At 43.0% G+C, this 14,542-nt stretch overlaps 1 protein-coding gene across 1 annotated transcript in view; it reads left to right on the forward strand.

Moving 5' to 3' along the window:
• The first annotated feature begins 1,932 nt into the window (after nt 1-1,932).
• Sucla2 (succinate-CoA ligase ADP-forming beta subunit) overlaps nt 1,933-14,542 on the forward strand; it is a 40,645-nt gene continuing 28,035 nt past the window's right edge. Inside the window, exons 1-2 of the mRNA XM_021203131.2 lie at nt 1,933-2,058; nt 9,197-9,377. Coding sequence (XP_021058790.1) covers nt 1,969-2,058; nt 9,197-9,377 — 271 coding nt within the window. The 5' untranslated portion in view covers nt 1,933-1,968. The remainder of the gene's footprint in view (nt 2,059-9,196; nt 9,378-14,542) is intronic.

Below are 14,542 nucleotides of genomic sequence, written 5' to 3' on the forward strand. Positions count from 1 at the left end.
AGGCATCTGGTTTGTCTGGGAGTAAAGATAAACAACTGAGCCCTGTGTGCTGGCTGGAACCCACTGCTCCCCACTCTGTGTGGGATGTCTAGTTGTTTCACGTTCCTGTCATCCTGATTCCCCACAATGATGCGCTGTAACCTGGATCTGTGAGCCGAGTAACCCTTTTATATCTTAAGTTGCTTTTGTCAGCATGTTTTTATCACAGTGCCAGGAAGTGAAATTAAGATGATGTATGTGTCTGCTCCATGTAGAGACTCTAATAAAAATCCTCTAATTTCCCCTGGGTGGGGCCTGGATGGTGTTTTTGCCTTTTTTTTTTAATATTTTATTAGCATATCTTAACTATACATAATATTGTGTTTCGTTATAGCATTTCATGCACGCATCTAATACATTTAAAAATTTCATCTTATGTGTACGAGTGTTTTGCCTGCCTGTATGTCTGTGTACCAGTCACATGCCTGGTGCTCTTGAAGGCATCAGATCCTCTGGAACTGGAGTTACAGATGATGCGAGCTGCCATATGGGTGCTGGGAATCATACTGGAACATTCTGGAAGAGCAGTTGCTGCTCTGTGGAGCCATCTCACTAGCCCCAGGATATAGTTCATTTCAATCATATTTACCCATTTTCAAGTTTTGTTTCTCTCTCAGTTCTGCAGGCTTCATTTTCCTGTCGTTTCTTTGATGGCTGAACACGTTTCATTAGGCTTGCTTACAGGAACATAGGCTACACCACTGAATGAATGCCCTCCAGTGCCAACCATTAACTTTCAATCAATCCTCAAGGAGGGAGGAGGTCTCATGAGGGAGGAGGCCTCATGAGACCATTCCCCCCTCCATGACAGGATGTTGACGGGTTTTATGGCTAGTGGGGTATTTCTCCCCACCTCCCTTTAAAGACAGTGTCTCCCTGTGCGTTGTAGAGTAGGCTGGAATTCTTTAATTTCTCATCGAAGCTTCCATTGGGATGGGATTGCAGGCATAAACTACCAGGCATGCCTTGGGGTGGGTATATTTTAAAAATTAGCATCCAACTCATAGACTTTCTTATACCATTTTTATATGTAGTTTTGGTTGATCCCTTCCTCCTTTCCCTCACCTCCCTGTTCCTTCTTACATGAGTCTTATTAGTTACTGTGCCTTCACACAGACATATTATTGTGTCCTCTCATGGGATCCTCTATAGTTTCTGGCCTCTAACCCTTTCTCACACATAAATACATACATATAAAAAAATTTAAAGATAGCATATTTAAATGTGAGAGAACATGTAATAGGTCATCCTGGGTCCTAGGTTACCCCCACCTAATATCTTTTTCAGTTCAAATGTGATAGTATTTTCTCTTTTAATTATATGTATGCGTTGTTGGATATATGTATGTGCATGTGTGTGCTGGTGCCCAGGGAGGCCAGAGAGGGTTTTAGATCCCATAGGCAGTGATGAGCTGTCTGTACCAGCTCCAAACTAAGTCATCTCTCTAGCTCTCTCAAAGATACTTTGCTAGTGTTTTCATTGTGGTTGGCTTTAGTAACTAGTGAGAAACAGTCTTTTGAGTATCAGTGGCACTGTCTTTATTATTTTATTTCATTTTGTTTTATGTTTTATTTTAGTATCTATCGTATCCTAAAAGCTCAATGTATACATTCGCTTTTACTAACTAACCCCATTTCACAGGTGAGGCCACTAGGGCTCAGAGAAGGTAAAAAGACTGAAGTAGCGGCGTCACAGTTCTCTAGGAAGTGATCTGGTGGCCCCTTAGCCACTTGTTTCTGAGGTGAAAGTTCTGAGGGCCAAAGTTTGCTCTCTGCCTGCCAAACCCGGCCCCTCCGGCAGCGACGGGGTTAACGCGAGGCCCCGCCCCGAGGATTGTCCTTGTCACCGGCCGGGAGCCCCCCCCCCCCCCCCGGGGGCAGCTGTGCCTCTGCGCCTGCGCGGTGCCCAGGGGACGGGTCGGACTCAGAAATGGCGGCGTCCATGTTCTACGGCCGGCAGTTGGCCGCGGCCGCCCTGAGGAGCCACCGGCCGCAGACGACGCTGCGGGCCGCCGCTCAGGTAAGTCCGCCCAGTTCGCTTTGGCCGCGGGGGGATCGGCGGGCAAGGCTCGGGGGGCGCGGCCCAGCTCCGGGGCTCTCCGCGGCGCTGGCACGGCCGGGATGCCCTGCGGTGCACAGAGGCTGCGGGCCAGGGCTGCGAGCTGGAGCTCGGGCAGCTCGGCTCGGCTCCGTCCCCACGGCCGCTGGGGACGACGGCAGGGCGGCCTGGCCGTCGGTCTCGCTGGCGGGAGCCTGCCGGAGCGATCCCAGAGGAGACTGGGGCCGTCCCTGCCCGGGGCCAACGCTTCCGGGCCCCCTTTGGGTCAGGGGGATGCCCTTCAAGTGTACTTTGAGGTCCAGCGAACTGTCGTAGGTGGGAAGGACTTCGGGACACCAGCGGAGCTGACCTATCAGTCAGTCCTGGTAGTGAGTACTGGTAACGAGTTTTTCAGTTTCCCAGCTGTTGAGATGGGCGAGTAAGGAAGGAGTCTTAGAGGACTTCATTTCTGGACAGCCTCTCGTACCTACTTTGTTTCTCGACATTTAGAGAGTGTCAGATGTTGTCCTAAGGTCATTAGGCTTGTCAACAGCCCAGGGGTTGTCATTAAGGCCAGTAACCATTGATGACGATCTGATGATGGCTCAGAGAAGTACTTTGGCCCAGGATTCATAGCAGGCGGAGACAGAACTGAGGTTTAATTCCACAAGGGTCCATTTCTGAAGCTGTGTGCTTGTGGTGTCTGTTCTACAGCATTAAGAACACAAAAAACTGGGTACCGGGGATGCAGTTTATTTGGTAGGGTGCCTGCCTGGCATGTAGGAAGGCCTGGTTCCATCCCCAGCATCCTCGTAACCCTAGCACTCAAGCTGGAGGCGAGAGAACCAGACTTTCAAGGTCATCTTTTATGGACATAGTTCAAGGCCAGCCAAGGCTACAGGAGACCCTGTCACTAAATAACAAAAACAAACCAATTAAACAACAACAAGCCCCAAAGAAATTGGCCCTCAGTGTTAGTACCTTAAAACTTCAAGAGTAGGATTAGCTTTCTAAGATAGAGTTTTGGTTATGTTTTGAAGTAACTAGACACATCATCGGTGGATAGATTGAGCCTCACCCCTTCCTTAAATAATGCTGCCAAATTTTTAGAGGATAAGGATTTAGTGAACAAGTAGGTTTTTATTCTAATAGTTTTTAATCTATTTGGAAGTTCCTTTAAAAATGCCTTTGCATCTCCTTATGGGATGCTTGATACATTGTCTTTATTTCAGCTCTTTCCCTTTTACCATAGCATTAAGAATGTGTCTTTGGGGGTGGGGGTGGGGGTGGGGGCAGGAGAGATGGCTCAACAGTTAAGAACACTAAGTACTCTTCCAGAGGTCCTGTGTTCAGTTCCCAGCAACCACATAGTTGCTCACAAGGGTCTGTAATGGGATCTGATGCCCTATTCTGGTGTGTCTGAAGACAGCTACAGTGTACTCATATACATCAAATAAATCTTTTAAAAAATGTGTCTTTGGAGTCGCTCTTGTAGACGAGGACACAATGTCTTAGGAGGAAACTTGTTCAAGGACACACATTAAATTTAGTAATTCAGTTCACTGAAAGGAATTATTCCTCTGAGCAGGGTAGTGGCTTCTCAGGTCTTTTAATCCTAGCACTTGGATCCCTGTGTTCAAAGTTAGCTGGTCTACAGAGTAAGTTCCAGGGTATCCAGGATACACAGAGAAACCTTGTCTCGGAAAGAAACAGCAATTATTCCTCTGGTCTTCCAGTTTCTCTGTATTTATGTGGAGAATAACCCAGGTTATGACAGGTATTCATGGGTTTGTCCAGTAATTGGCCACTTTTGGGGGTCAGGAATGCTCTTTTTTCCTTAATTTCCTTTCCTCTTATTTTGAGACAGGGTTTCACTCTGTAGCCTTGGCTGTCCTTCAATTTTGTAGACCAGATTGGCCTCAAACTTAGACATCTCCCTCTGCCTCCCAAATGCTGAGGTCAAAGGTGTGCGCCACCATGCCCAGCTTCATTTGTCACTTCTTTATGGTAACAACATGTATAACAACATGTGGGTTCCATTTGCTTTAAAACAGACAACACATTGTTACTCACAGCCACTGCAGTAGAACACCAAAGCTCCCTCCTCTTGTCTGATTGTAACTTCTGATGCTGCCCAGTCCTTGGGATTCTGCAAGATTTTGAATTACTAACAGAACTTTAAAAGCCAATGAAATCTGAAGTAACAACAGCTAACCCTGCAAAGAAACAATGTATCTAAATACTTCAGACAGTCAAATTCTTTAAAGAGCTGGGTGTGGATCTCTGAGTTCAAGACCAGCCTGGTCTATAGAATGAGTTCCAGGATAGCCAGGGCTACACAGAGGAACCCTGTCTTAACCAAAAAGCAAAACAAAACAGATAAACTCAAACTAATGAAAACGTTCCAACAGTAGTATTGTGATGTTTTCACCTGATTGAACATTTTGTAATATATGCCTTATCTTTATTTTTATTTTTATTTTTATTTTTAATAAAAGTACCATCACCACCTGGCTCCATATGCTTTATCTTAAGTATATGTCTGAATCTAACAGCCAGAGGCCACCTTAACAACACCTCCAATACTAGGCAGGAGAAGCCCTCTTTTGAGTTGTTGGCCAAGAAACTCCTAAAACATACAGCCTATTGCTCTTGTCCTTAGTTACCCCCAAGAGGTGGACTCTAAGTGTGTTTCCTGAAGACACCGTGTACTTCAGAAAAGGGCAGGGAGAGCTCTGAGCTGAGACTCATCCAAATGTCCCCTCCCTGGAGACTAGCTTCCTTGGTATTAGAAGGTACCACACACATCTTCCCGAAGGAGGGAGAGACAAACAGCTGTCCTACTGTATCAGTGACCACCATGGCATGATAACCTAAGGGTGCAGCAGGGACACATGTACCATGACAGTAATCAGCAACCCCATTTAGATTTAAGGCCTGCTCAATGGAAGACCGTGCCTGATATTGGAAACCTAGCTAACCACTTAGTGATAGTGAAGGCAGGATTGTTGAAAGAGAACCTACAACAACTAGCTTATTAAACCAGCATAGTCCCTAACACTATTCCATATGATACTCACAGATAACTGTAGTCCTCAGTCCTCGCTATGGAAACTTAACTTTGCAACAGATGGAGACTACTACAGAAAGCCACAACCAATCAAAGTGCAGACTTGTGGAGCCTAGTTCCAGTGGGTACACCTACAGAACATTCTCATACCCAAGGCTCAGGGAACATTGATAAAGAGGGGGCTGAAAGATTGGAAGAGCCAGAGGGTCAGGACGAGGGAGTTTGCTGGGAGATTGCATCTTTTAGTCCTGTCGGAAGCTATACCCATGAAGTCTCACCAATATGACCGCCCAATGTGAGCTGAACATGGATGACAGCAGTGGACATGGCAGAGTGAATGAGAAAAAGGCCACAAGGCTTTAGCCCTACTCAGAGCTCTAGGCAACTAAGAACTGCTGGGAATGGGAGAGGCGGCCCTCCGCAGGGAGGAGCATGTCACCTAGTCGCTCAGTGCCCAGTGGTCATCCCTGAGAACATACATACAGGGAGCATCAGCTGAGCTGAACAGGCTGATTTAGGAATTCATATGCATATATGAGTACATCTATAAATGCAATAACTAGTGAAAAAGGAGACTGAATTTGAAGGAGAGTGAAGAGGGGTGTGTGGGAGAGTTTGGAGGGAGGAAGGCAAGGCAAGGATAAATATTGTAATTAAATTGCAATCTCAAAATTATATGCATATATTTATACATTTATGAAATCATACCTTTTCACTGAACTACCTGAGAGTAAACTGAAGATATCATGGCCCTTCACCCTGTATACTTATATATGTATCATTAAGAATCAAACGTTTTGGAACCCATAATATGTGTAGTACCAGCAGTTTGGGCACTGAGATAGCAGGATCACTTGATTCTTAGAGTTCTAGACCAGCCTAGGCCATCTCAAATCAAACCAAGACAACTCCCCACCCCTACCGCCCCCTCTCCAGTTCCTAAGGAATAGGATCTTTTCCCAAATAACCGTAGTATAGTCGTATGGAGAAACTTTATCATTGAAAGTGAATACCTAATAGGTAGTTGAGACTCTGATGTCCCTACAGTGTCTTCAGATCTTGTTTTAGGTTGGGGGATCTGTTTCTGTGGTATTTCTTTCTGATACATGCAGCTAAGGAAGTACCATCTTCTGGCATAGACTGCTGATTGACTGTGTTTTTGATTGTGTGTTCATGTATGTGACTATGCATGGGTGTGTGCACATGTGTGTGAGTGCTCATAGACTCTGGAAGAGAGTATCAGATTCCCCAGCATGTAACTGGAGTTACATGCAGTTGTGAGCTTTTCAGTGTGGGTGCTGGGAACAGAACCTGGGTCGCCTAGAACAACAGTATGTCTTAACTGCTGAGCCCTCTCTCTAGCCTCAGCATTAACATCTGTAACATTCGTGGCACACTGTCTCCTTATAGAAACATTAAATTAATGTGACAACCTTCACTAGGTTTACCTAGGTACTTCCTTCACCTGTATTTATTGTTATTTTGCCTTATAGTTTATGTACAATAAAATACATGATTTAATATAATGGCTAGATGGATTTTTATGTTTGTACAACTCGTAAGTCACCACTCAGATAAGACAGGTAGAGTTGTCAGCTCACAGAGAGCCCTGTGCCTTTATCAATGCTCCCTTGAAAAGTAACCACTGATTCTGAGTTCTGCCACTACTGGCCAATTTTGACCAGTTTGAACTATGTAAAAAGAGAACACAGGGGTGGGCTGGATGGCTCAGTGGGTGAAGATGTGTGGCCCCAGGCCTGAACTTGAGTTGGATCCTGGGACTCACATTGTTGAAAGAAGAGAAGTGACTCAGGCAGCTAACTTTGACCGCTTCATATATGCCATGATGTGTGCATCCACATGCATAAGTGAAGGACATAAGAAGTAGAAAATATTATAGAAGTTCTCTTTTTTCTTTGGCATCATTGCTTCAGCATTACATTTGTGACTTTAATTCACTAATGGGTGAACAACTATTTTTCCCCCTCTGAAGTATCCTGTTATATAAATACCTGAACCTGTTGGTAAACCATTGGGGCACTTGCCTTTTTGTCTTAGTGGGTAAGCCTTCTGTGAATGTTATATTTGCCTTTGGGTAGGTATTAGACTCATTGTCTGTTGCAAATATCTAGGGATAGGTCAGCTGATAGATATCCAGAACAGTGGGAAGTTGCTGGCTTTTATATTGGAGTGACACTGAGTCAAGGGATTGAGTTAGTTAAATGAAATGTTAGCCAGGCTTTTATTAGTTTTTTTTTCCTTGTTCTTGTTCATGTTCTTGTTCCTCTTCCTCCCCTTCTCTGCCTCTCCTTCCTCTCCCTCCTCCTATCTTCTCCCGCCCCCATGATGTGTGTGTGTGTGTGTGTGTGTGTGTGTGTGTGTGTGTAAACTGTGTGCACATGGGGTTCAGGGGACAACTTTGTGGAGTTTTCTCCTTTCACCTTTCATGGTTTTGAGGTTTGAACTCTTTGCTAGGCTTTCATGGCAAGCCACTTTTACATACTGAACCATGTTGTCCACCCTGGCCAGCGTTTAACTAGTTGAATTAGCAACAAAGTGCTATTAAATTGATTAGCTTGTTAGGTTAGAGGTTCTTAAACTAGCATCCTTAAGATTCAACTAAGTGGTTTGTCACTAGTTCAGATTTCTTTGAGTCCACTTCAGAGATTCTGGTTTTGTAGACCATGGAGGCCATGAATCTGCATATTAAGAAACATTTTAATGCTGTGGATCAAGAATGTATTTCAAGAAACAGACTTTCTCTTTCTTATGACACTCTATTTTTTTGGTGTGAATTATGTTTTGGGGTTGGATTTCCTGTGGAAGTAATGGAAGTGTATAGCTAAAGGCTGAGTCCTGTTTCAGTGCGGCCTTGGAAGGGTTTTGTGACTTGTTCTGTATGTTGCCTTGAGATCGAAAGGACTGAGGGTCTTTGAAAAGGAAGTCAGGTATTTCAACATTTTATTAGGTTCAGCTTAGACTCTGATAGATGTTAGATGTAACTGATGTGAGTGCGTCCTGAGATGTGGTTGTGGTACGGGAAGCTGAAAAGTAAGCTGCATACTTCTCTTTCAGCAGTAAGGCATGTTAGAGATTTCTTTTTGACATTTTGTTGAATAAGGAAAACAATGTGTGTATGTTGTGTTTGAAATGTCTTTATGTGAGTGCTACCCACTGTGCATGTGTAGAGGCCAGAGGGCAACTTTGACTTTTGCAGGGGTTCTGAGGATTAAGCCTAGGTCTCCAGACTTGGACTGTAAACACCTTACCCTCGGAGCCACCCCTCTGGCTTTTTGGGTCGTAATTCCAATGCTTTAGATTTCTCTCTGTATGAGCACTCTTTCCCATTCATCTGGCATGTTTATGCACTGACTGTCCTTGCATGCAAATACACACAAGAATTCAGCCTTAGAGGATAATTCCATAATTCTATGTCTAGTTCCTATGTGCTTTAAATGTTTAACAGAATGAACGAATATTCAACATAGGTTGAAAAGGGCAGGAGTTTGTAGTTGCCATGTTCTCTTGGAAGGAGTGTGGCTGGGTACCAAATATTCAGCTTTCATGTACCTAATGCCAGATAAATCCCAGTGGAGGATAGAGAAAAAGAATTGGGAAACAGTTTCAGTTTCGTGGAGAAGATGAGATTGGCCTTAGAGCCTCTGAAGTTATCATTTAGGTAGATATTTTCTGTAGGCTAATGGAGATATGATAATAAAACCCAGGAGTAAAATAAGAACCAGGGATGGATGAGGAGGAAACAATGAAAAGTTCCAAGGGTAGCATTCGGTGTTTAACTGTACACCAGCCTTTTTAGTTTATGTTATAATTGAGCTACTCTAGTGTGCTTGGATGATTTAATATAGCAATTTTGTTGTAGTAATGGAGAACTGAGCACTCTATAACCAAATATAAATAGATCCACTCTTCCTTCCCTCCCTCCTTCCTTCCCTCCCTCCTTCCTTCCCTCCCTCCTGTGTGCTCTCTCTCAACAACAAAAAGATGAAAACTTGCCACTGTCATACTTAAATGTGTCTCCAATTTTTTTAGGTTCTGGGAAATTCTGGATTATTTAACAAGCATGGACTCCAAGTGCAGCAGCAGCAGCAAAGGAATCTTTCACTGCATGAGTACTTGAGTATGGAATTATTGCAGGAAGCAGGTGTCTCTGTTCCCAAAGGCTTCGTGGCAAAGTCATCTGATGAAGCTTACGCAATTGCCAAAAAATTAGGTACTTTAAAAACCACTTTAGTCACCTTGACACAGAAACTTGTATAAGATGTGAACTTTGAGTTTGATGACTTGGCGTTTGTATATTTTGGGAGGTAGGTTCTCACATTGCTGAGGATGACTTTGAACTCAAGACTTTCCTGTCTTTACCTCCTAGAATGCTTGGATTAGGTGTGGGCCATCGCATTTGACTTGGCTTGTTTTTGAGAAGGTGGAATTGTATAATTGTTGAGACTTTATAGTTATTGTGAGATGATATTGAGCTGTACTATTAGTGACTTAGGAATCATTTATATAGGTGGTAGGGTGCTGACGTCTCCCTCTTCGCTAGAACAGACTAAATTATTCCCTTTATTTTGTAGCTCAAAGGATGGTGGCTGTGATGAATTTGTTTTGTTTGACCTTTTGGTTTTTTTTGTTTTAGAAAAATTCTGAAGGGAAATCTTAGCCTTTCATGTGCGGTATGGAAAGGGTGAGACTTACTTCCTTGCTCCCAGTGGATGCAAGAGAATGAAGAAGGTGAACTCTAAGCTAAGCTCCTTGTTGTGTCTCTATATGTTCACTGATAACATCACGAAGGCGTAGAAAGATGCCTGACAACTAGGTCAACAATACACACTAATGTTTGTTAAACGAGCTGCAAAAATTGGCTGGTACATTATCTGTTTTTTAATTTAACTTTTAAAATTTTTATGTTAATTAGTATTTTGACTGCATGTATGAGGGTGTCAGAAGCCTGGGAACTGGAGTCATAGACAGTTCTGAGCTGCTATGTGGGTGCTGGGAAATAAATGCAGGTCCCTTGGAAGAGCAGCCAGTGCTCTTTACTAATGTTTCACACAAAATTTAAGAAATGTTTAAAATTTCATTTACTTTAGCTGTAAATATGAGTTTTCTTTAAAAATGAGAATATTACTAGGTAAACTATTTTGAATGACCATTGTTTTCTTGACTTGAGAGTATGACTTTATTTACAGCTTTTATTGTTATTATGTGGCGCACGCCTTTAATCTCAGCACTTGGGAGGCAGAGGCAGGTGGATTTCTGAGTTCGAGGCCAGCCTGGTCTACAAAGTAAATTCCAGGACAGCCAGGGCTATACAGAGAAACCCTGTCTCAAAAAAACCAAAAATAAATAAATAAATAAATAAATAAATGAATAAAATTTTAGATTATTCAGCAAAAGTTTTGTGGAATACTAATGTCAGTGAAATGCCTGTTAATTGAATGCAATGGGACTTGAGTTTGTATATGGCCCATGGCAACAAGTCCTAACTTATTAATGAAGTCAAAAAAACTGTCTCTATTTCCAAATTATTATTTTTTCCACTTAGTTTTTTTTTCTTGAAAAACTAATTGAAAAGCTTTTTTAAAATATGAGATAATTATTTTGTTATTTTGTATTCTAGAAATGTCTGTGGATTAGGACTTACAGGTCAGTAAAGGGCAGCAGGGGCTCTGACTCTTTTATTTAAAAAGATGTTTCTTTTAAAAAAGTTCTTTGTATGCAGTGTATTGGCCTGTGTGAGTACGTGTGCACCACATGTATGCGGTGCCCACAGCCCAGAAGAGGCTGGGAACCCCCTGGGACTGGAGTTACATACAGGGGATTGTGAGCTGCGGCCACCTGATGTAAGAACAGTGACTGCTCCCAACCACCAGGTCATCTCTCCAGCCTTGCGAGCCCTGACTGTGAGCCTGTGGAGCAGACATCTTATGCACTGAGAACATTTGCTCTTGTTAGGAAATACTGCAAAGATGAAGGCATGCTGTCAGTCTGTCGCAGAGCACGCACTGTAATCCCTGAGAGGAAAGGCTCAGGCTCTCTTCTCACTGTGGTTTCGGAACCTTCTATGCGCTGTCTGCCATGTATGGAATTTGTTGCATGAATTAATGGAGTTGATTGAACTATTTTAATCATTTATCCTCATACTTAATTTTCTAATTCTCCCCTTCTGTACATCTTTCTATGTAAATGAGTACTAGAAAGTTGGGAGTTTTGGCAGATAACAAGGGAGAGCTAGAAAGAATAAGAGTTTTGTTTTAGTTTGGACACTACCTGTCTTCTGGTCACGGAGGCTACTTATTGATTAAGGAATTTTTTTATTTTTAAAGATTTATTTATTTATTATATGTAAGTACACTGTAGCTGTCTTCAGACACTCCAGAAGAGGGTGTCAGATCTTGTTACAGATGGTTATGAGCCACCATGTGGTTGCTGGGATTTGAACTCTGGACCTTCGGAAGAGCAGTCGAGCCACTGAGCCATCTCACCAGCCCGAATTTTTTTTAAAGATTTAACTATTTATTATATGTAAGTACACTGTAGCTGTCTTCAGACACTCCAGAAGAGGGNGTCAGATCTTGTTACAGATGGTTATGAGCCACCATGTGGTTGCTGGGATTTGAACTCCTGACCTTCAGAAGAGCAGTCGGGTGCTCTTACCCACTGAGCCATCTCACCAGCCCCCCCCCCCCATTTTTTTAAGTTAACGTTTAAACTACCTTTAGTAACCTTATTGCGAGTTTCATACACTAGTGAATGGTGAGTCTGGCTTATTGTAGGAATGGTCTTTTCCAAATAAGGCACTCATGAGCTTCTAGTATTTTCAGTTCTGAGTCTTTCTAGAGCAATGGAAAATAGTCTAGATTATGAGAATTCTGATTTTTATGAGAATTCAAGGTTTTTTAACATGTTCCTTTTTCAACTTTCAGCAGGCTGTCTTGGATACTCCTGCAACAGCCTATCAGTATCCATGTTAGAGCTAAGGTTCAGCTGCCTGGAGCTTCATTCTAGTGGGGAAGCCAGGCCACAAGTGATACGCAGAAGAAAAGAATGTATTAGAAGTTGATGAATCTCTCGTGGAAAAGTAGGTCAGAGAAGGGAAATGGGTCAGAGGTGTGCAGATTGCATTCTTAGCTAGGCCTGTCAGTGTAAGTAGGCCTAAGGGGTCATATGAGTCTTAGAACCATGACTAGACAGCTAGTAAGTTAGGGTGAGCCTGGACGGCCGGAGGAGAGGAGTGTAGCTGGAGTGCAGTGAGCCCAGGAGCTAAAAGGACACTGTCTAGGCTCTAGGGCTTTGTAGGCCATTGTAAACACTGTGGCTTTCACTCTGAGATGGCTGCTAGAAGTAGTTTTAAGTAGAGTGTCATCTCATTGACTAAGTCTTTAAATATCATCATCCAGGTGAGAAGAATGGTGGCTAGGGCAGGTGCCCAGCTGGAGGCAAGGAGTGGCCAGTGCTATAGTTGGGGGAGTGGGAGTGTTCTCTTTTGACTAACTTTAGGGTCAAGTTCTGACTCAGGCAGTAAACATTTCCAGTGTAGGCTGATTTACAGCGTTTTGTGTGTCCTTTTGTGGAACCCTATATGCTAGAGTTCTCTGCTCTTGTTTGTTTGCTTTGGTTTGTTTGTTTTTTGAGACTAAGTTTCTCTGTGTATCCTTGGCTGTGCTGGAACTCAACTCTGTAGTCCAGGCTGGCCTTGGACCAGAGATCCACCTGCCTCTGCCTCCTAAGTGCTAAGATGTGCCCCATAACACCCAGCATAGTTCACTTCTTATTTGATCACCAAAAGCATTGATTATCTCAGTGATTAGCTATTTATTCTGCTTTGTGCATTGGAAATGACTTTTTCTCATAGTGCAGTGCCCATCTTTAGTCTGTTCAAATATGTATTTATAAGGTAGCTGTCATATCCCAGAGATGACGTTGTGCTTGAGGTATAGCAAATAACATGAGGCCCTGTATTCTTTTGCCATAATATGGTAAATGATGATACACTGTTAGGGTGGGAAAAATGTTAAGAGGGGCAGAGTGATGAGGATCAGAAATTATGCATGTCTTTGTGACAAGAGACTACCTTTGTGACAAGGAATACCTTTTTAACAGTGAGTAAAATCTAGATTAACTATTTAGTTTGCTAGGTTTGGGAGAAATGTGTGGGTGCATGTGAAGTCAAAGGTCAGTATTGGATGTCTTCCTTTATTGCTGTGCACTTAAGAAAAATTGTTTTTTGTGTGAGTCTCTCTGTGTGTGTGTGTTGTATAGTGCATGTGAGGTAACAGGTATGCTTGTGCCATGCGCTGTGTATGTGCATGCATGCGTTTTGTATGGTGTATGTTAGGTACAGGCATGATTGTGCCATGCTGTGCGCAGTGTGTGTGTGTGTGTGTGTGTGTGTGTGTGTGGGTGTGTGTGTGTGTAAACCATAGGATAGCCTTTTAGTTTTCTCCTGTGTGTCCCAGGGTTTGACTTAGGTCCCTAGGCTTGTGTGACAAATGTTTTTGCCTTCTGAGTATCTTGCTGGTCCTCCATATTGTTTTGAGACACAGTCACCTGCTGAACACAGAACTCAGTTTCAGCAGGGTTGGCTGGTTAGGCAGCTCCAGGGTTTTACCTATGTCTATAGTTGTGTGCCTGAGCCTGATGTGGGTGCTCAGGCTCTGAACTCAGGACTTCATGCTTATACATCAAGCACTTTACCCACTGAGCCATCTTTCATGCGTCAAGTTTGCTAGTTTTGTACAGTAAATTAGAAAGGGAAGGGAAATATATATTGTATAATATGCTGATTTATAAACTATATGAATGACTTTTAAACACAGCATTTGGAAATTCTTTTATGCCTATCTTCCTGACTCTTGGTAAGTACTCTTCATAAGGTCACTGCTCAACAGTGTGTGCTAACATGTTGCATTTGTTGTTATTGGAGGCCTTATCAGTCCTATCAGTCCAGTTGCTGGAATGATTTCAAGTCATAGGCTTATCCCAAGTCTCAAGTTCTGCTTGGAGTAGTATTTGTGACTCAACAGTCACATGACACAAGTTTACATTTGAATAGAGAAACTGGGATGTATGTGTGTGTGCATGCGCGCATGTATGTATGTATGTATGTATGTATGTATGTATGTATGGGTGTTTTTGTCTCCATATGTCTCATGTGTGCCTAGTGCCTGTGTAGGTCAGGAGAAGGCGTGGAGTCACTCGGTATTGGAGTTACAGATGGTTGTGAGTCACCATGTGGGTGCTGGGAGTGGAGCCGGGTTCCACTGGAGGAGCAATTAGAGATCTTAACCATTGAGCCATCTCTCCTTAAAACTTTCTGGGAAGTTTTAAGAAAACATTTTAGTCTTAATAGTGTGTTTTCAATATCTTCCAAAGCAC

Source organism: Mus pahari, chromosome 8 (assembly GCF_900095145.1).
Source record: "Mus pahari chromosome 8, PAHARI_EIJ_v1.1, whole genome shotgun sequence".
In the NCBI taxonomy this organism is placed as follows: domain Eukaryota; kingdom Metazoa; phylum Chordata; class Mammalia; order Rodentia; family Muridae; genus Mus; species Mus pahari.